This window comes from Eubalaena glacialis, chromosome 2 (assembly GCF_028564815.1).
Source record: "Eubalaena glacialis isolate mEubGla1 chromosome 2, mEubGla1.1.hap2.+ XY, whole genome shotgun sequence".
In the NCBI taxonomy this organism is placed as follows: Eukaryota; Metazoa; Chordata; class Mammalia; order Artiodactyla; family Balaenidae; genus Eubalaena; species Eubalaena glacialis.
The window spans coordinates 110,850,134-110,872,921 of NC_083717.1; the positions used below are offsets into that span (position 1 = coordinate 110,850,134).

At 40.9% G+C, this 22,788-nt stretch overlaps 1 protein-coding gene across 2 annotated transcripts in view; it reads right to left on the bottom strand.

Annotated features, from left to right (window-relative positions):
• The window catches only part of EIF2AK4 (eukaryotic translation initiation factor 2 alpha kinase 4), a 107,013-nt gene that overhangs the window by 6,800 nt on the left and 77,425 nt on the right, over positions 1-22,788 (bottom strand). Inside the window, exons 24-33 of one of the 2 annotated variants that reach the window (XM_061180527.1) lie at positions 20,628-20,677; positions 19,312-19,480; positions 18,264-18,380; positions 16,632-16,697; positions 13,245-13,415; positions 12,679-12,813; positions 9,626-9,733; positions 8,910-9,038; positions 7,256-7,342; positions 904-1,016 (exon numbers count right to left, since the gene is read on the bottom strand). In XM_061180527.1, the coding sequence (XP_061036510.1) occupies positions 904-1,016; positions 7,256-7,342; positions 8,910-9,038; positions 9,626-9,733; positions 12,679-12,813; positions 13,245-13,415; positions 16,632-16,697; positions 18,264-18,380; positions 19,312-19,480; positions 20,628-20,677 (1,145 nt within the window). The other variant, XM_061180528.1, reaches the window with a different exon arrangement.

The window sequence follows — 22,788 nt, forward strand, 5'->3', positions numbered from 1 at the left end:
AATGCAGAAACAGACAAGACAATATAGTTTCTTCTACTAAAGCATTAGAGATTACAAAAATGTAAAACAATGCATTAACAACATCTGCAAAAATGTGAAACAATGCCACTCTTTCTTACATTTATTTTGTTTTGGAAAACAGTTATTTTCCATTAAAAAATGTTATGTAGGTTTGCATGTAATGAGTTAGTTATTTTAAAATAAGTTTTTAAAATGTTTACATTTTAATTTCTAACATAGAAATTATTGATATAATCCACATAAACAAAGCTCTTTGGGGTCCTCAAATAATTTTTAAGGGTATAAAGGGGTTCTGAAACCAAAAAGTTTGAGAACTGCTATTATAAACAGTGCCTTGATAGACATCTTTGCACATATCCCTATGGAATAATTTTACTATAAATTCCTAAAGTGGAATTGCTGGGTCAATTTTTTTTTTTTAAGTTTTAGTTTTTAGGCTTTTAACTTTGTTAAATTCCTATCCAGAGAGTTGAACCAATTTGCATTCCTATGATGAGTATGTGAGATCTTTTCCTAGAATATTATAATTTCCCAGAATATTAGATCTTTCAAAACCACTGACAAAACACTACTGAAATTCACTGATTAACAGACCAAATAAGATAATGGCAGATAGATTTTGGTTCCTTAGGCTTTTCAAAATGATAAAATTTTTTTTGACATGTTATGAAGGACAAACGAAAGTCAGTTATGACTAGTCTTACGTAGGGGGTCATATACTTAAACTGCTGAGTTATTCAGAAGCAATAGAATGGTTCAATAAAAGTTATCCTGACCCATCTTTATTTCCCAAAAGGATCAAACTGACTTTTAAAATAAATGTATGGTAATTCTAGATAGGCAGTTGCAGCTGGTTTTCTGGGCTTTTGTTTACTAAGTTACCTGATAGTCCTCTCATCACTGACTTTAGTCCTCAGTTTCTGCACAACATGGTCCACGAGATCAGACTCCAGCACACGTTTCTCTGTTTGCCTTTCCTTCTCAAAAGACTTAACCTTAAAAAGAATGAAACAGATCCATCATTTCTGAAGCCAACAGGCTGAAGAGTACTATAGTAAGTCTACTAAGTCAACAGTTTAGGTTGATGGCTCTTAACCAGGGGTGATTTTGCTCCCCACAGGACATCTGGCAATGATTAGAGACACCTGTGGTTGTGACAGCTGAGGGGGGCGCTACTGGCATCTAGTGGGTAGACGCTAGGGATGCTGCTAAACATCCTACAATGCACAAGACAGGAGCCCCAAAAAGAAGTATCTAGCCCCAAATGTCAAAATGTGGCTGCTGAGGAACCCTGGTCTAGATCAGAATAGCTTATTATAGATGACAGAATAAAAAAAAAAAAAAAAAAAAAAAGGCCAAGACGAACCAGCTCCTATTTCATTTGATTCTTTCACATATTTTCCCTCTTAAACATCCTCGGGTCAGTCACCAAGGTTTCTACAACCGCTTGCCCCCTCCTTTCCAAACCCTAGTCCAGTCATCCCACTTTTACAGTGCCTATCTTTTCATCTTCACTCCCATGGCCAACACCCTGCCTTGGCTTGGGATAGCCTGATATTCTGCCCTCAGCTACCCCATCTCCAATTTTCCCTCACTCCATTCCATGCTACATATCCCTGCAGATGAATTTTTCTCACATACACCCTGATGTCCCCTTCTGTCCAAAAACATACACTGGCTCCCCCACTAACTGCTAAATCAAGTCCAAATTCCTTGGTTGGGCATTTTGGCTCTCCTTGATCTAGCTAGAACCATTCTCTCCTGCTGAAGTGCCCTCCTCCACAATCCTGCTTCACCCCAAATGCTTCACCCCTTCACTAATCAGGGTAATAACAGAAGAGTTCTCTGCTGGCCTGCCTCTATCTTTGGGACAATTCTACTGAAAGAACTACCATTACCATTGCTATTCCTTTGCTTAAAAGGCCTTTTTAGCACGTACCTATATCCTGCCCATCCATGAGGGTCCAGCATTAATCCCACCTCCATTCTGAAGACTTCCCTGCTACCTCTGTAGTAACCTCTCAGGCTGATGAAACCTCAGAGAACTTTCTTGTTGGACTCTCATGGCATTGAGCATTTTTGAGCTCACAATCGTGCATGAATGTCTTCTGTTCCCTGCTGGATTATAGGAGCCTTGACAGCAGGGCCTGTGGCTTAAATGTCCCTGCATCCATGGTGGCCCTAAATTCAATCCCTCCTACACTGTGAATGCTTAATAATGCACTTGCTAAGTGGGTGAATGAAGTGGTGTCTTTCTCTTCAAATATGAAGATGATGCTATTGACCCACCACTAACAGAGGCAGAAGAGTCAAAAAAGAGCTGGATGGGCTGGAACAATGTACTAAAATGAACAACATCACATTTAACAGCGATAAATATGAAGTCCTGTCATCAAGCCTCATTGTAGAAGGCTGGTCAGACATGGTGAGGACTGTGAAAAGGCCAGTGGGTTTTAGCTGATGATAAATTCAGGATGAGCCAAAAGAACTGCAGGGTTGCTAAAGTTAGTCCGCTTGTAGGCTGTATTAGGAGAAATATGTTATCTAGATTGAGGGAGGGCACAGACCCTCCTCATGTAGTCAGAACATGCTTAGAGCACTCTGTAGAGCTCTAGTATCACATTTAAGGACAGACATTGCCAAAGTTAAGTGTGTCTAGAGGAGGTTAACTAGGAGGGTCAAGGATTTGGAAATCACATTATGAGGAATGGCTTAAGTAACTGGAATGTTTAAACCAGAAAAGAGGACACTTAAAGTGGCATGGCAGTGGTCTCCTAAAATTTATGTGATGGTAGTAAGAGAAGGAGGAAGAATTAGACTTGCTATTTTGACCATTCTGGAGGGCAGAACTAGGACCAGTGAATGTAAATTTGGGGAAGCAGATTCTGATTCAAGTTTTTAAAATTTGCTAATCATTATAGCAGTGGGTTACGATGCTGGAATTATCCAGCAGAGGCTAGACGATCATCTATTGGTAATATTACAGGAACAATCACTGCTCTGGAAGGGGCTTGATCGGTAGGACTTAGGGTCATTTATGATTTTGTGACTAACAAGCAGACTAGTAGTAGGGACTTAACAAATCTTCCCATGAAGAAGTAACTACTGTAACAACTGCCTTTCTGCCTTAAACAACTAGAAAACCAGACAAAATATATAAACAATGTTTTTCAGACATTGGACAACAGTGGAGGACTGTTATCCCGAGAGGAGGGAAACAAACAAAGTGAGTCTGCAAGTGCCCCAGATTACCGTGCTGAGGAAGTCTGCAGATGGCAGGGCAGGGAGGAGGAAGCTAAACAGAGGCCAGGAGTCTTGCCGAGCTGGGGAGACTGTAGTTTAGGGAGGCCACGATGGCCAGAAACTGTGGGGCAGAGGACTGAAGAGGAGAGAGCTACACACAGAGAAAGAAAGATTTCTGAAGCTCTGCAGAGAAGTCCACTCACATCTTTGAAAGAGAAGTGATCTGTGCATGGGTGAGAGGGAACTATCCAAGGCTGGGGAAACAACCAGCAGACATGAGTAGGCATAATAATTTCTGAAATTCACAGGGCCAGGAATAGATCTTGTTCTTACCAGAGCAGAGAAACCTCATAACACATGGGGCCTCAGGCAGAATCCTCCAAAGGGCACTGCCTTAGGAGTGGGGCTAAATTAGACCTAGACTAAAGGCTGCCCAGGCCCTGCCCTAACAAAACTTAAAGTCAAGCCTAGAAAGGGTCAAACAGAATCCAAGGATCTTAACTACATCCCAGAACAGAGTCCAACAGTATTTACAGGAACATAAGAAAACCCAGCACCAAAAAATGTAAAATTCATAATGTCCAACAACCAACCAAAAATTACTGGGCATACAAAGTAGAAGGAAAATACAACTCATAACCAGGAGAAACATCAATAGACAGAAACAGACCAGAAATGTCAAGATGATGGAATTAAAAATGACTATTATAAATCTTATAAAGAATATAAAGGAAACCAGAACCATGATGAGGAAAGAAATGGAAGACATTAAAAAAAAAAAAAGACACAGGGCTTCCCTGGTGGCGCAGTGGTTGAGAATCTGCCTGCTAATGCAGGGGACATGGGTTCGAGCCCTGGTCTGGGAAGATCCCACATGCCACGGAGCAACTAGGCCCGTGAGCCACAACTACTGAGCCTGCGCGTCTGGAGCCTATGCTCCGCAACAAGAGAGGCCACAATAGCGAGAGGCCCGCGCACCGCGATGAAGAGTGGCCCCCGCTTGCCACAACTAGAGAAAGCCCTCACACAGAAACGAGGACCCAACACAGCCAAAAATAATAAATAAATTAATTAATTTTAAAAAAAAAGACACAAATGTAACTTGTACAGATGAAAAAACTACAATATCTGAAATAAGAAATGCACTGGATGGGATTAATAGCAGATAAGATACTGCAGAAAACATAAGTGAATGATCCAGAATAAAGCATAGAGAGCGAGAAAAAACAAACAAAACCCACCAAAAATGGAGCCTCAATGAGGTGTGGGGCAAGAGCAAATGATTAACATACTGTAATCAGAGTCCCAGAAGGAAAAGGGACAGAACAATATTTGAAGAAATAATGTCTGAAAAGTTTCCAAATTTGATGAAAACTATAAATCTACAGTTCAAATCTACAGTTCTAATACCAAGTATTAGAACATAAAGAGTATCACACTGAGGCACGTCATATTCAAATTGCAGTAAACCAGTGACAAAAGAAAATCTTAAAAAGGTGCCAGAAAATAAAAAGAAACATTATATACAGAGATCAAAGCAGACTTTTAAACTATCAGGTCAGAAAACAATAAAACCCGTGTTCAAAGTGCAAAAAGAAAAAAATGTAAATTGTGAATTCTATACACAGAAAAATTACCTCTCAAAAATGAAGGTAAAATGAAGACTTTCTCAGACCAGTAACAGTTGAGAGAATTCACTACCAGCACTAATCAGAAATATTAGGAAATTCTTCAGGCATAAAGAAAATGAAATCAGAATATCTGGCTGAACACAAAGGAATAAACAGTTCTAGAAATGGTAAATATAAAGGACATTCCTCCCTTATTTTAAAACCTCTTTAAAAGATAACTGACTAATTAAAAGCAAAATACTTACAATGTACTATGAAGTTAATAACATATGTAGAAAAATATTGGCAACAATAGCACAAAGGATGAGAGAGGGGAAATGGAAATATTGTTTTAAGGGTCTTACAACAATATATGAAGGCATATAATATTTTTGAAGGTAGAATGTGATATGTTAAAGATGTATACTATAAACCCTAGAGAAGTCTCTAAAAAAAATCCCACCAAAAATAAGAGTTATAGTTAGTAAACCAATAGTAGAGATAAAATGGAATAAAAGCTATTCAATCTAAAAAGAAGGCATGAAAAGAGAAAAAAATGGAAAAAAAGAACAGTTGGAACAAACAGAAAACAAATAGTAAAATGGTAGATTTAAACCCAACCATTTCAATAACTGCACCTCATATTAATGGTCTAACCACTTCAATTAAAAGGCAGGATTGTCAGAGTGGATACAAAGCAAACTTCAATTAGTGACTGTCTCTAAATCCAAATTTAGCAGATTGAAGAAAAAAAAAAAAAGAATGGAAATCAATAAAATAGGAAACGAATGAACAAAAAATAGAGAAAAGTCAATGACATCAAAAGCTAGTTTTCTGAAAAGACAAAATTGATAAATCTCTAGCCAGAGTGATCAGGGGAGAAAAAGGGAAGACATAAATTACCAATATCAGGAATGAAAGAGGGGATATCACTATAGATCCTACAGATAGTGAAAGGGAATATCTGACAATTTAGGTGAAATGGAAACATTCTGAGAAAGATACAAACTACCAAAACTCATTTAAGGAGAAAGAGGCAATCTGATAGCTCTTTATCTAGGCCCCTGTGGTTTTACCAAATATTCGAGGAACTCTACCAAATATTTGAGGATGAAATAATGCCAATTCTACACAAAGTTATCCAGAGAACAGAAGATCCTACTAATTTATGAAGCCAACATCACTCTGCTATAAAAACCAGACAAAGACGTTATAAGAGAAAAACAAGGGGAAAATATGTTGATTTTTTTCCTTTAAAAATAGAAATAAAGGTTATGAGGTGATATATTTATGAGCACTTTTATTTATTTATTTATTTTTGGTTGGGTATTTTTTTTTTAACATCTTTATTGGAGTATAATTGCTTTATAATGGTGTGTTAGCTTCTGCTGTATAACAAAGTGAATCAGCTATATGTATACATATATCCCCATATCCCCTCCCTTTTGCATCTCCCTCCCACCCTCCGTATCCCACCCCTCTAGGTGGTCACAAAGCACCAAGCTGATCTCCCTGTGCTATGTGGCTCCTTCCCACTAGCTATCTATTTTACATTTGGTAGTGTATATATGTCCATGCCACTCTCTCACTTCGTCCCAGCTTACCCTTCTCCCTCCCTGTGTCCTCAAGTCCATTCTCTACATCTGCGTCTTTATTCCTGTCCTGCCCCTAGATTCGTCAGAACCTTTTTTTTTTTTTTAGATTCCATATATATGTGTTAGCACATGGTATCTGTTTTTCTTTCTGACTTCCCTCTGTATGACAGACTCTAGGTCCATCCACCTCACTACAAACAACTCAATTTCGTTTCTTTTTATGGCTGAGTAATATTCCATTGTATATATGTGCCACATCTTCTTTATCCATTCATCTGTCAATGGACACTTAGGTTGCTTCCATGTCCTGGCTATTGTAAATAGTGCTGCAATGAACATTGTGGCACATGACTCTTTTTGAATTATGGTTTTCTCAGGGTATATGCCCAGTAGTGGGATGAGCATTTTTAAATGCAACATAGTAGAACTGGTTAGGAAGTAGCCAGAGGATATGCCAACCAGCAGGTATCAGCTATAGTTATTATTATTATTTTCTTAGATGGTCAAAGGGAACAAGGGGGAAAAAGTAGGGAAAAAACCTAGCCATAGTTTTTTAATTTTTATTTTTTTTGAGTTCAAAGAAAAGTGTTTAGATTCAGATCCTCTCTTCCTTATTTTATACACGTTCTCCAAAAACAGGCCTAGCAATTCAAAAGGAGAATGAAATAATGTAATTCCACCCCACAACCAAGGGCAGGACCTCAGTGGGAAGGTCGGGTGTTCCACGGTTAATACTGTTTGGGAAATCTGACTGTTGAATTGTGAAAGATTTCCTCTGGTCTTTACCTTGACATGGTTTCCTTCTTTATCTGAGACAAGGGCCACATAGGTGATTTCATGATGTCTGCAGTACTCCTGTAATTCCTCTTGGGACTGAAACAAATAAACACAGAGCAGCTAGAACAGCTTCAAGTAATTAACGAGAATGAAAACACTGTGTTCAGTGGATTCTCCAAGTGAATAACTAAACATGCTGATTTCAGGGCTTATATAAATATTAAATATATAAATATTAAGCAAGAAGACTACAGAATTCAAACGAGGAATAAGATTTCTTTTGCTTTCCTTGCTTTCACTGTTGTTCTAAGGGGCCATGCCATTCAACGTGGTCAGGACACAGTAAGAGGTTTTCAGAAGCTTCATATCTTGATAGAAGGTGCCAAAAATTACACACACACACACACACACACACACAGAGTGAAAAGGCCTTTGGGGAAAGCAAAGGCAACAAAAGAAATAGTAGAAGGTGAAAAGCAGAACTGAAGCATAAAGCAAAGAAGCATCAGAGCAGAGAAGCCTGCAGGGGATGCCCCTGTGCAGGGCTGAAGTCACCATTACTGAGCTTATAATTTTACTTTAGGACAGAACACTTCTCTAACAATTTATGAAACAAGTAAACAAATGGCATAGGATACTGTTCTGTCAAATGACTATAATTTATTGCTCCGCATACCTCTGATATCAATTTTTACGTAACACACACAAAAATGGACAGCAGCAGCTCTTGGCAGGTAATGTGGAAGAAGCAGGTGGGAAGGTGGGGTTCTGTTTCCCTGGGCATATCTTCACTCTCTGGGGCACCACGAGTGTGGGTGAACATGTGTACAACTCGGAGGACCACCTGGGAGTGCAGCCCCTTCTGTGATCTGCTTGTACAAAAGTTAGTCATCTAAAGGCCCCCCTTTCTAAAGGGTAGGCAGGTGCTCAGTGGTGCCATTTTCCTCACCTCCACACCCAGAGCAAGTGTTAGGCCTGCTGTGGGAGGTCTGAAGATATAAAGCTACAAATACACTAAACACTGAATGCCTTTGGGAAGTGTGCTAGGCTGGATAATGGCCCCACAAAGATGTCCACATCCTAATCCCTGGGAACCTGTGACTATGTTACCTTATATGGTAAAAGGGACTTTGCAGATTGATTAAAGTTAAAGATCTTGAGATGGGGAGATTATCCTGGGTTATCTGGATGGGCCCAGTATAATCAAGGGTCCTGGTAAAAGGGAGACAGGAGGGTCAGTTAGAGATGGAAGGACAGAAGCATAGCGTAGAGAGGAAAGAAGATGCTACCCTGCTGAGTTTGAAGATGGAGGAAGGGGCCATGAGCAGGAATGCAGGAGGCTTCTAGGAGCTGGAAAAGGCAAGGAAGTGGATTCTCCTCCTAAAGCCTTCAGGAGGAACCAGCCTTATCAGACACCTTGATTTTAACCCAGTGAAACTGATTTCAGCCTTCTGAATTCCAGAAATGTAACATAATAAATAAGTGTTGTTTTAGACCACTAAGTTTATGGTAATTTGTTACGGCAACAATCAGAAACTCATAGAGGAAGCAACTGAAACCACAGAGATAAAGAGTTTGGTAGAAACTAAAGCCGTGGAGGATGATTTGCTATTGAAGCCATGACTATGTGCACTCCACTCACAGGTGCTTTTTGTCTCATTACCTGTGACCAGTCATACATGATTTCTGCTGTGATTCCTGCTGACCAGAGTTTCTGGGTTAGGTTGATGGCCCTGGACATGGACATCTGGCCAACACTTACAACAAGGAGGTCACAAGAGCTTACTGTAACCTGCATCAGAAACAGAGTGATTACATTGAGAGGAGGGAGACTGTGGGCATGTATGTGAGGCCAAGGAGGCAGCGCTCATGTGAAAACAGGCATCTTAAAATTGTGTACAGCTACATAAATGCAAAAGTCTTCGCTTCAAATGACATGGTTAAAAAAAAGACACAGTCAAAAAACTTTTATATTAGTCTTTTAAGATAGGGTAGTTGAAATTATTTCTAAGTCATCAGAAAGACATTCTTTTTCTCTGGGAAAACTAATCTTGCCTGAAACATAGGGAAAAAACCATTTCTAGCTTTGTAGAGTACAGCAGTATTTATGAACAAAGGGCTTTGATATGAGTCTGCTAACAAGTGTAATATCTCACATTTACATAGCATATTACAGATGAGGAGAGTAAGGCTAGTGGACTAAGGTCCCCCAGCTAAAAGCAGAGGCTAAGTACTCACACCAAGATTTAGGCTTGTCTCTCACGGCAAAGGTAATCTCCCAAAACCTCAGTCTATAGCTACCACATCTGAGGCTCCATGTGAATGACTACAAAATTAAAGACATCTCAAAGCACACTGGAAAGCAAAGCTGGAACTTACAGGTTCTTCCATGTTGAGGACAGCAGCAGTTATCTTGTCTATGGCTATGCTGACCCCAATGGCAGTAGGAACTGGCCCCAGAGCCTGTGGTCCTCTAAACAGGGGAATCTGTGGAGAGAGACACACAGCTCTGGTTATGAAATGGAGACGAAAGTGTGATTATAGGAAAAGCAATGATTTGCACTCTAACAGCAACTTATCAAAGGGTTCAACAAAATAAAGTGTGTGTGTGTGTAGCAAGAGAGAAGAGCAAGCACACATGTCACTTCATGAATGCTGATAAATGTTGCATCTAGCTCTGCACTGTTCAATCTGGCAGCCACTAACCACATGGGGCTTGAGCATTTGAAATGTCTAATCCGAATTCACATGTGCTGTATATGTAAAACATACTGGTTGCAAAGACTCAGAATGGAAGTAAATTAGCTCCTTAATAATTTTTAAATGTTTGATTACACGTTGAAATAGTATTTTGGGTATACTGGGTTAAATAAATGCTAATTATAAAGATGTAGAAAAAAATGTAAAATAATTCCTTAATAATTAAAAGAATTTTGATTACATGCTTACATATTATTTTGGATATATTGGGTTAAATAAAATATATTATTACAATTAATTCCACCTTTTTCTTTTTACTTACTTTATGTTACTAGACAATTTAAAGTTGCATACATAGGTTCTAGACCAAGATGGGTAGGTACATTTCTCCCTATTCCTCCTGCTAAGCTAAAGCCCCTGGACATTACATATAAAACAAACATAAGACAACTCTGAAAGTGGAGAGAAGATGGCAGGCTGACCGGGGACCATGGGATCTGAGGAACGACATGTGGTGAGTTCCCTGGGTTTGGCTTTTGCCTCATATACTCTGGACTGGGTGCTGGAGAAACTGTCAACCCAGAAATGCCAAGGAGAACAAACAAGAGAGCCCCAAGGAAAACCTGCTGTCTCTGGTCAAAAGACCCAGAAAGGGGCAACCCAGCAAGACAGAAAACTTTTAGACAAGATCTGCCCTGCTCCAGTCAAACATCACAGCAAAAGCACAGACACTCCCACTCACAAAGGCTGAGTGAGGGCCAACACATTCACCCTTTCCCAGATATAAGGAGGCCCCCGCCAAGTCCCAGCAGGGCGGCATCTGAGAAAACTAAATGGGGAGCCAGGGCTTTCGTATCTGCCTGGGAGTAGTGCTTCCCCCAGCGGTGTCAGTGGAGACCAGGACCCCTAGGATCCCCGACTTCCACCCACACCCAAGCAGTAACAAGGCCCTCCTCCCCTCTGGGGTGGTGCCGGAGGAGGCTGAGTGGGAAGCTGAACCTTCACCACTATCCAGCGGTAGCAAGGCCACCTGCCAACTCCCCCATCCCTCCACCCCTCCACTATACTCTCAGTGGAGGCGTGTGGGAAGTGGTAACAAGGCACCCGTCCCACGCTCTGGATGTAGAGGAAGGCTGAGTGAGAAACATGGATCTTCATCCCCAACCGACATCAGCAAAGTGCCTCCCCCCGCCCCCGCCCCGGTACAGTGTCAGAGGAGGCCTCCTAAACCAGAAGATCTAGGGAAGTTCCAGAATCTCATAACATAAGACTCAAAATGTCCAGAATACAACTGAAAATCACGTATCATAACAGGAACCAGGATCTCAAAGTGAATGAGAAAATCAACAGGCACTAACAAGATGACATAGATGTTGGAGTTATCTGGCAAGGATTTTAAAGCGACCAGCATAAAAATGCTACAACAAGCATTATAAATAGGCTCGAAACAAATAAAAAAAATGGAAAGTCTCAGCAAAGAAGCAGAAGACAAAAAATTCACTGGATTGGCCCAATAGCATAAATGCAGATAACAGTGGAAACAGAGAAATTGAAGGTAAAAATCAATCTAAACAACAGAGAAAACAGACTGTAAAGCAGAATGTCCCAGAACCACAGGAGCATAACATTTGTGTCATCAGAGTCCTAGAAGGAGAGAAAAAAGAAGGTAAAGCTGAAAAAATTGTAAAAGAAATAATGCCTGCAACACTTCTCCTCTGATACTATGCTGGATAGTGGTCTAAGTTCCAGCTTCCCACTCAGCCTCCTCCGGCACCACCCCAGCAGGGAGGGGGACCTTGTTTCTGCTTGGGTGCGGGTAGAAGTCGGGGATCCTGGCCTCCACTGACTCTGCTGGTGGGGGCGTGGGGGGCACTGCCCCCAGGCAGATATGAAAATCCTGGCTCCCCATTTAGCCTTCTCTGATACCTGCTGGGGCTTGGTGGGGGACCCACATTAGCAAAAGACAAACCTATAGATTCAAGAAGTTGAGAAAATCCAAAACAAGACAAATCCAAAGAAAGTCATGCCAAGATACATCATAATTAAACTTCAAACTTAAGACAGACAAAAAAAAAAATCTTAAAAGCATCGAGTGAGAATCATCTTTCCTATACGGGAAAAATAATTCAAATAACAGCAGATTTCTCATCACAACCCAAAAATTTTGGGTAAATACAGTAGACTTTCTTGAGTTCCTCAGAGTTTGACATTGGAAGCAAAAAGCGCAACACTGTCTGATGTGGACCTCAATGTATGCTGAGGAAATATTTAAGACACTTACAAATGGGGGATGGGGTAAGGGACACAGAGGGAGGAAAGGTTCTATATTCCATTTGTACTGTATCTCAGTTGTGGTGGTGGTTATGGGAATCTACACATGTGATAAAAATGGCACAGAATTAGACACATACAGTGTATGGATGTCCACTTCCTGGGTTTGGTATTTTATTATGGTTATGCCAGCTTTTTGGAAGCAACTGGGTAAAATGTATACAAGACCTCTCCGTACTATCTTTGCAACATCCTGTAAACCTATAGTTATTTACATGAAAGTTGAAAACATTACAAATGTAGTTCACAAGACATTTCTATTCCTAGGTGAAATATATATAGGTGTTCAATTATACCAGTGGTTCAATTTTTCTGTGGTTTTGAAAAATTTCAAAATAACGAGTCGAGGAGGAAATGAAATCAAGTCAGAACAAATCAACAAACACAGGGCAAGCCCTCACCAGCAGGTCATATCTGCCACCAGCTGCAAGGATTTCAGATACAGCCCTTTGCCTCCGTCTGATGAATGCCACAAACTGGAAGATGATTCCGCTGTGCTGCTGCACTTTGTAAACCAAGCCCAAATTGATCAAGACCTGTCAAGGGAAATGCCATACAAACGTGTCAGGGGCTCGAGATTTAGAATGTGCAATGCTGAAGACACCATTTTCCATCATCGGCATCAGAACAATCTATTTAGTATAAACAAAATATTCAGTAAGATCTGGCACACGGTCTGTTTAAACTATAGCCTGCCAAGTAAGAGAAGCTCTGTTCTCTTCAAGAATAACCACTTCTCTGAGGCTGACGTAATAAGGATTGCCGCACAATAGGAATTGTGATGCTTGCAAAGAAATTCTGATCCAAGCCAAAATTATTACCAGATATCAAATGTTCCAAAATGTAGAAAGCAGCGTTCTTCTGGAAAAATAAAACTTACTAGCAATTACAAAATAAAACCCATTTCCTCCTTGTGCTATTATTAATGCTACAAATCTGTGCTGCCAGAATCAAACAGTTGCCAAACCTGTAACTTTATGCCAAGTTTCTTCAACAGTCCCACAACCTCCTCTAGATCCTTTAAGCCATACTGCACCAACTGGGCAACACCCGTTTTCTGTTTTATTAATGAATTTATTGTTGGTGTCAGATCTTGCAGCTCTCCCTTCTGCTCAATAAATTTGTAGAGTCGACACAGCTGGAAAGCAAAGAGGCACAGTTAGCTTCCAAAATCCACGGCAAGAAAGACTCACTTTGCAGTGTGTTTCCTACGCACAGGGGAGCATGGCAGAGCTTTTGCACCTCCGAAAGGGTGGATTTTGTGGTCAAGGGTAATTTTAATCTTTCCCACAATCCCGACTAAGGATTGTCCTTTTCCAACAACTCTAAAGCACCTCGCAGAAGTGCTTTAGGTACCTACTCACAGTTAATTTTTAGTCACACACACTTATAGCAAATGCTGACCCCAGCAGAGCAGACCCTGGTACTAGCAGATCCTCCATTACATATTTCTAGGCTAGTATGCTCCGCTTTGTCTTCCTCATGCTCATGAATTTCCATTACCACAGGCACGTCAATGGGGGACAGGAAGGCAAAGTCTGACTCGTTCTAATACTACACTGAATTAGCCAGGAATTCCCTGTCCTCGCTTTGAATAATTCCTATTTGTAGCCTTGAGATGCAATTTGGATACTGTCTCCTAGAGGCAGCCCCTGATTCTTCCTTCTCTCTGGCTCAGAGCTCACCCCAGATCCCAGCTCTCACCAGCTGTACTCCTCGTCTTCCCCAGGAGGGGGCAGTGGCTAATAATGACCCTGGCGCACAGCAGGTGAAAGAGGAAATAACTATGATCATAAAACCAGAAAAAAAGAATCCCAGGGGCTAAAGTAGAAACTAAGAAACAAAATTATAGCTACTTTGAGACTACAGGCAGGCAGAACCTAGTTCATCTATAAGTTGGCACGTGGAACCAAAGAGCTGAATGAAGACTTTGTTTAATAATCATAAATCACTTGTATTTTAAAAAAATCTGAAAGTGTTAAAATCTATAATTTCTTTACTATATTAAAGATAAAAATTTTTAATTTTAAAATTACATCTTTGATTTTAAATTATTTTTTTCTTCTTAATAAAAAATTGTTTCTTTTCAATAAATGTTAACATTATATCACCCCATTAATAAACTACCAGAAGGGCTTCCCTGGTGGCGCAGTGGTTGAGAATCTGCCTGCCAATGCAGGGGACACGGGTTCGAGCCCTGGTCTGGGAAGATCCCACATGCCACAGAGCAAATGGGCCCGTGAGCCACAACTACTGAGCCTGCGCGTATGGAGCCTGTGCTCCGCAACAAGAGGCCGTGACAGTGAGAGGCCCGCGCACCGTGATGAAGAGTGGCCCCCGCTTGCCGCAACTAGAGAAAGCCCTCGCACAGAAACGAAGACCCAACACACCCAAAAATAAATAAATAAATAAATAAATAAAAATTTTTTAAAAAAATAAATAAATAAACTACCAGAAGCACTAGAGTTAACACCCCCAGATTCTGGTTCTCACCCTATCGTCAACTAACTCCATGTGACTTGGGATAAGTCACACATCTCTTTGGACCTTAGGTGCCTCATCTGTAAAATACGAAGACTGGGCCAGATATTTGAAACTCTCCTGCAATATTTCTCCTCCCTTTTCTAGTATCCTTAGAGTTCCCTTTTAAAATAATGAGAGTACCAAATGCCTATATTAGATACTAATTTTTCCATTTTGAACTAATCACACACACAACTTCAAATTAATGCTTAATATCAAATGACTAGTGGGTAGAGATTTAGCAAAAAGCAAAGAAGCTGACATTTTAGCAACCAATGCAGCTATCATGAGCAAGTGTGAAATATTTTGAAATGTGACATTAGTTCAAAGAACCTTTTGGGCTTGAACCTTTGGTTGGGCAAGGAGTCACTGAACTGGGCAGTTTCTTGGGCAGATCCTTTGTGTCATTTATACACAGGACTATTTCTGCACAGGCTATGTGCTGTGTACACATCTAGGGTATTATGTAAATACTGTTCTTCATATTAGAATATTATACCATTGGGTCACTTTGTAATTGTTAAGATCTCCTCTAATATTTAACATTTAAAATGTAATCTGGTTTAATTTCTAGAGCTCCTAGTGCTATGTATCTGGTTTACTTTCCCAACCTGCAAACTATCTGAGTGATTTCTTTAAACCACGGTGCCTGTGAAAGTTGTTTTAAAGAGCTGAGGGTAGACACATGCTGTATGGGTCCCCTCATGGCTTTTAAAGGCCAATATGAATGAAGAAGTTGAAAGCAGTCTGTGGACTCTTCAACTGACTCCTCTTTATATCCCTAGCACTGTGCCTGACACACTGTAGGTGTCCCAAAATCTGAATGACTCTGCCTGGCCTGCGTACGATAATGTATATATATATTTTTAAGTCTTTATTGAATTTGTTACAATATTGTTTCTGTTTTATGTTTTTGGTTTTTTGGCCACAAGGCATGTGGGACCCTAGCTCCCCGACCAGGGATCGAACCCTCACCCAACCCCCGCCCCCACATTGGAAGGCAAAGTCCTAACCACTGGACCACCAGGGAAGTCCCCATACGATCATATTTTAATCTACCCCATAAGTGAATTTTGCTCATCACCACAGGATTATGTAATTGAGTGTCAGACCAAGGTCTAGAAGGGTTCTGGGAAAGCAAAAAAAAAAAAAAAAAAAAATCTTCTCTTATATAAATATTCAGGAAAATGTAAGAAATCCCTGTTGTCTTCTGCTTTTCAGGGACTGAGTTAAGTGTGGGTGACTGTGTCAAAGATCTGGGCCCAACCTGATGCCTATAGAGAGAAATGACAAATCTGTTTACCCCATGAGATTTTCCTCATTGCCAATGAGAGCAAATGAACAATTTTAGGAGTAGGAAATGCCCAGAAAAGCAAGAGCTTTAATGCAGCTCTGAGGTGTTAGAAGACCAGGGGGCGGGGGGGAAGCATGGGAGGTGGACAACCAAATGACTTGGCAGAGCTCTGTGCCTCAAACTAGTCCTGAAGCATCTGTTTCAGAAGAGGCCAAGCAGTATGAGGTCTCCTCAGCAGGAGGCTCCACCAAGCACGGCCTTTACGAGGGGTGTGAGAAAGAAGGGTCTGGTGATCATGGAGAAACAGGGTGATTACAGCACATTAAGGGGCAGCATGGAGAGGCATTCTTTGATCATGACGCTGGCTTCTCTTCCCCTAATCCCAGACGTTGCCATGGCACTTATCAACACTCAAGGGGAAAACTGTCTGAGGCAGTCGGGGGCACTGCTGCCTTACTGCAGCGAGAATTTGGTGGCATTTTCTGGTACCACAAAATTACAGAGAGAGCTGTAATCACATTGTTAAAATGTACTTACACTATTCGATGACAAAGACAGATTACAAAATTTAGCTTCCACTTCTCTCCTCGTCAGCTTTTCGGTCTAATGGGGCAGAAAAAGGTACCAATGAGAGTCCCAAATTTGGCGCTGAACAAGATACAATTTCCAGGCTAATTCTGACAGCTGTATCCTTCATTTTGGACAAATGGCTCCTCATCATGAAGGATGGATTAACTCTGATTAAAAAACATTTTTTCCCTCCACAATTCACATAAACTATAACTAACATTGTTTTAAAATGTGAATACCCCTGACATAAAAGAATTAATAAGGGGAGAGCTGCACTTGCTGAATGGTGAGGTGACCCAGAGGTGGACAGGCTTAACCAGGGTGCTTATGTTGGGCTGGGAGGGAGTCAACTGATCCACGTCCCCTAATGAAAGCCATGTGCGGACAGGCTCTGCACGCCATCCCACGCTGGCAAGCAGGCTGCAGGATATGAACAAGAGTGATGGGAAGCCCTCTGCACCATCCCCGGGGGTTTCCGCCAGCGTCTCTCTGACACTATGTTGTATCTGTCCCTGCCAAACAGCAGCAGCACTTTGGGAGGAGAAAAGAACCACGAAGAAGCAAACAGTAAAGTTAGGGCCCTTGATGTGTCCCTGGCAGACGAAAGAAAAGCGAGTTGAGCTTTTGAGTGTACAAAAAACAGTAAGCCGTTATGGACTTCCCCTGCTCGTCCTGCCTTAAGCATAGGCTGTCTGGCACTGTTAGCTATTGAATCTCCTGGATGTTCTTATTTTATAATAAATAGGATAATAATAAATAATATTTAACATGAAAAGAAATTAGAAAAGATAAGAAGGATTCAATTCCATCCAGGTGCCATAATATATAATAATGTTTAAGCTTTTCACTGTTTCCCCTCCAGGCTTTGCACACATACTAGAGAGTAACGAACACTGCGATGTGGCTAAATGAGGAAGAGTAACAGGAGGTGATGCTGCCCTAGTCCCACAGGAAGGAGGTGATAAACGAGGCCCCAAGAGAGGTCTAAACCAGTCTCCCCCAGTTCAACCAATCCAAATCTATAAATGACTTTACTGATAAGCTCAGACAGGTTGGAAGAAATAAGGGCAGGGCATAAGTCTTTTACTCTCAAAACTAACACTTCCCTTTCTTGGTCTCTCTAAAGGACAGTAACAGTGCTTGTGAGATTAGAGCGAGTTAATCCATGTAAAGGGCTTAGAACAATGCTTGGCACATAAATATTGAGCATGGCATATGTTCAATAAAGGTTAACTCTTTTTAAAAATTATTACTGGCAAGTTTCGGGACCAACTACTGAGTGATTTTTTTGCCTCAAGAAGTAGGTTAGTGAAGAACTCTATTATATTTTAAATTAAATAAGATAATTCAATCTTCAGAAGTTACCCTTAAAAAAACACCCTGGAGGTCACTAGTAGCACAAGACTTAGTACAGTATAAAAGCTCAACCAACGCTTGTTAACTGTTGACAGAATCAAAGCCAGTCGGTTCTTTTACCTTAGAGCAATAAGGGAAGGAGATAAAAGTCCCAGTTCAGTTTCATGGTTACATCACTAAGAAAATACCCATGAACTATTATTATTATCCTTCAATATCAACTCAAAGTAATTAAATGCTTACCACAGCATCATACAGAATAACATAGACTTGACTGAGTTTATCTTCTGGGATCCCACAGTGTAAGAGTATTGCTTTCAGTAACATGGTATGGTTCAAGTAAATACTGTAGTTTCTTTCCTAGGATAGAGAAATTATTATTATTTTCATTATAAAAGCAATACATTCACATGACCAAATCTAGAATCTTATCACCAATTTACCAACCTGACACAATGGAAGGACTGAATTTTAGCATATTGCCTTCTAGTTTACTTTTTCATATACATTCTTCTTGCACTGCTGTGGTCAGAGTATAATATAATTTAATACTTTATTATACGCATCAGAAATACTTTGGTCTCCAGCTATGTTCAAAAGCCTGAGCGAGCCGACACAGATTTCAAAGAGGGAGAGGACCTGGTTCAATAGTGACTGACCTATAAGCCCGGCTGGTGGAATATAAGCACACAAGTCAATCAATGAGCATCTGCAGGGTGGCGAGCCGTGTGCTGAGCCAGGTGCAGTGGGAGAAAGGGCCCCAACCGCAGCTGGATGGAGAGGTCCTTCTGGACAGGGGCACACCGTGACTGACAGGTGTTCACGGTGGCGGGGTGAACAGGGCGTGTGTGCGGGATGGAGAGGAAAGGCGGAGGAGAGCCACCACTTGCTCACAGCAGCCTCCACTGGCTGGGTAGTCCACAGAGACTATGCAAAGTGAAGCTGCTTGTTAAGAGCCTGGGTGTAGGAGGGAGCTGAGGGGTCTCAACATGCTCAAAGCATCCTAGGAATCTTAGGCTAATTCCTCAAATTTTGGAAGAATGGATGGAGAAACAACACCCTCCCCCCAACCAAAGAGACAAAAACAAAACCCGTTCTGGTCAAGGCAGAGGTAAGAGCCTGAGACAAGTCTCAAAAGCTACATCAGACTTTCCCGGGGACTTGAGTAACAATGTGATTCACCGCCAGCACCATCTGAGGGGCAGTCCTGCGGTCGTGGCTTTCCCACGGCACTCGGCAGAGGACTCTATCTAGCGGGATAACCTTGGGATGTTAGGATACGGGAAGGAACCTGAAGTGCTGGAAACTCCTGGATGATTTCATAGATGGTGTAGATGATTTCAGCGGTGGGCAGAGAGCTGTTGGTGGTAGAGGTGACGATATCAAACGCACATTCCAGAAGTTCTTTGGGATGAAATCGGTCTAATTTGCGAGGTCTGAACACGCGTTCTATGCAGTATCTGGAGAGAGAAACCCACATTTCTAAGGTCATTGCTTACCGCAGGGGTCCCCAGCCGGGCGGCACAGCAGCAGGTGAGGAGCCGGTGAGTGAGCAAAGCTTCATCGGCCGCTCCCCGTCGCTCCCGTTACCGCCTGAATCATCCCCCCCATCACCCACCCCCTGTCCGTGGAAAAACTGTCTTCTATGAGACAGGCTCCTGGTGCCAAAAAGGTTGGGGACTGCTGGTTTACTGCAATTAAATATGTGTAAGACATTGTTGAATAAGATAAAATAAACAAATGTGAAAAAATTAATCAGTAGTATGATTAAGAAAACATAAAGATAGATGTGCCCAGAATAGTCTTGCCTTGTGATCTAGGTTCCAATTCCCGGTGTTGCCACTATTAAACTACTTAATTTTTTTTTTTTTTAAATGTCTGAAATAGAGATGAAATTACAAACAAAAATAATTTTATCTAAGTGTTTGCTTTCTACACAGTGATCCCCACACCTTAGGACTTACGAATATTAACTGTTCACTTGGAACTGAGAATAGAAGCATGTAAAGAGCTTTGATTTTGTTTAGGAAAGGAGCTGCAAAGTCGGCTGCCTCGTTGACAGGAATATTGCTCCAATTTATGAAGCTCTTGGTGTTTGACTCCTGTGGTATTTGAATGTACACCAAACCTTTCCCCAGCAGTAAGTGCCTGGAGGTCCTTGGTGTTCAGCATTCCCGCTGGGTTTACTCTACTTCTCCAGAAGCAGCTTTCATGCAGTTACCTTTGTAGGCAGTTTTCACACAGAGACCATTGGCCACTTGTCCCTTCAATTAAATTTTAAAAGGGGCCATCTGCGATCAAGAACAGCCAGATGTTTTTCCAAGCAACTGGTTGTGAAAATAATTAGTCATGTGACTTGGGGACATTTAGAAGGCACAGAATAGACTGTGGGAGCTTCAGGTACCTACCCAACTGCTACATTCCTTCAAAGGGGAGGCTGCCGGTCCTGATCATAGAAAGGGGGTACTGGGGCTGGGCTTTTTGACCATTTTCCAAGCTCAGTACTTTAAACTCCAAATTCTTTACTGTGTAAGGATCACAGAAGATGAAACATTCTTCCTTGGTTTCTTTCCCACATCCACCAAATGAACCCCCATTGTTTCTTACCGTTTTAAATTCAATATATTATTTCTTGCCACGTATCTTGCAAAAGGAACCTGAAAAATAAAGTTTCAAAGGTCAATGTCAACATGTGCCAACCACCTTTTGTTTTTTTAATAACAGCTTTGAGTTGTAACTCACATACCACAGAGTTCTCCCTTCTAAAGTTTACAATTCAGTGGTTTGTAGAATATTCACAAAGTTGTGCACTGCTTGCCATTCACACCCCTTGGAATGTTCCTGAGTTGGTCAGTCAGCAGCCGACTGCACTGCTGGATGTACCGCCAACCTTATTCACTGTGCATTTCTTAGGTTTTTGAATTTGAGAAAAATTCTCTATTAAACACACTCTAAATTTTTTATCATGCCAAATTAAAATCAGTGCAAGTTATTTGATTGTGAATTTTTTAAGTGTCACTTATAATAATGCAATCAACATGGGTATTACCTCTTTTTTTTTTAAAAATAAATTTATTTATTTATTTATTTTTGGCTGAGTCTGGTCTTTGTTGCTGCGCATGGGCTTTCTCCAGTTGTGGTGAGCGGGGGCTACTCTTTGTCGCAGCACGCAGGCTTCTCATTGCGGTGGCTTCTCTTGTTGCGAAGCACGGGCTCTAGGCATGCGGGCTTCAGTAGTTGTGGCACGCGGGCTCTAGAGTGCAGGCTCAGTAGTTGTGGCGCACGGGCTTAGTTGCTCCGCGGCATGTGGGATCTTCCTGGACTAGGGCTTGAATCCGTGTCCCCTGCATTGGCAGGCAGATTCTTAACCACTGCGCCACCAGGGAAGCCCGGGTATTACCTCTTATGGTGAATTTACTGACTTTCCTGTAGATCTTACAGAAGAAATTCTTTTTTTTTTTTTAAAACATCTTTATTGAAGTATAATTGCTTTACAATGGTGTGCTAGCTTCTGCTTTACAACAAAGTGAATCAGTTACACATATACATATGTTGCCATATCTCTTCCCTCTTGCATCTCCCTCCCAGAAGAAATTCTTAATAACCACTCACTAATAATCACCACAACTTATAAAACCATTATCAGATTGCCTCAAGAGATCTGACATGGTATCATTAATCAATGGGTCAAATTCTCAAAGGGCAATTACTTTTTATTTTGGGGGACTGAATATATCAGCTCACAGAAAGAGAGCTGATGTTGAAAAATCTGCATTTTAGTGTCCTAATGTCTAGAGAAGAAGAAGCCAGTTTTAAGTATAGCTATGTAAAGGTTTGCCCTTCTATCCTTTCTTCAACAGAGCCCAAGTGTCTGATATGCTACCTACTTACCTCTCACTCAAAATAATCCCAAATCACTTGACTTACTATAAAAGAAAAACTAAATCTGAGGGTATGGAAGGAATTTCTTCTTAAACCATAAAACAAAACACAGATATGCAAAAAAGACAATGCCCTGATTCCAGACCTCCCTCCAGAGAAATACAGTCAAAAGTTCGAGTCTTTGACACTTCACTCTGGTGATACAAACAAGCTGGTATGTGTCATTGTTCACACGCATGTGGGAACATGTATTTACCTCACACATACTGGGTACACGCAAACACACAGTGCACCTTATGCACACGCTCAGTTGTGCTTTTTTAAACTTTTTTCTTTCTCTATATAATAAAAATGGAATCATATTAGAGTTCCTTTGAAACATACTTCTTTTCAGCTAACAATATACCATGGACATTTCTACAGATCAAATATAGATATGGATCTATCTAAATATATATGTATTTTGATCTTTTACTTCCTTAATATTCCATAATAAATTATTCAACCATTTTCCTATTGGTGAACATGCAGTTTTCAGTTTTTGAGCACTATGATAAATTGTCAATGGACGTCCTTTTAAGGTTCGTATACTGATGTGTTATTTCTTTAAGTAAATCTCTCAAAGTGGGATTGCTAGCTCAAAGGGTATAGTATGTGCATGTATTTTATTAAATACTTTCAGATTATTTTTCTAAAGGTTTAGCAACTTACATTCCCATCAGCAACATATGAAAGTACCCATTTTCCTAAACCCTTGTCATCTGTGGACAATTAAACATTTTTAACAGTCTGATGGGTGAAGTTCAGATACCTTTGCTTTGCATTTCCTTATTAGTGAGGCTGAACATCCTTCAGAAGTTTATCAGCCCTGTGCATTTTCTCTTCG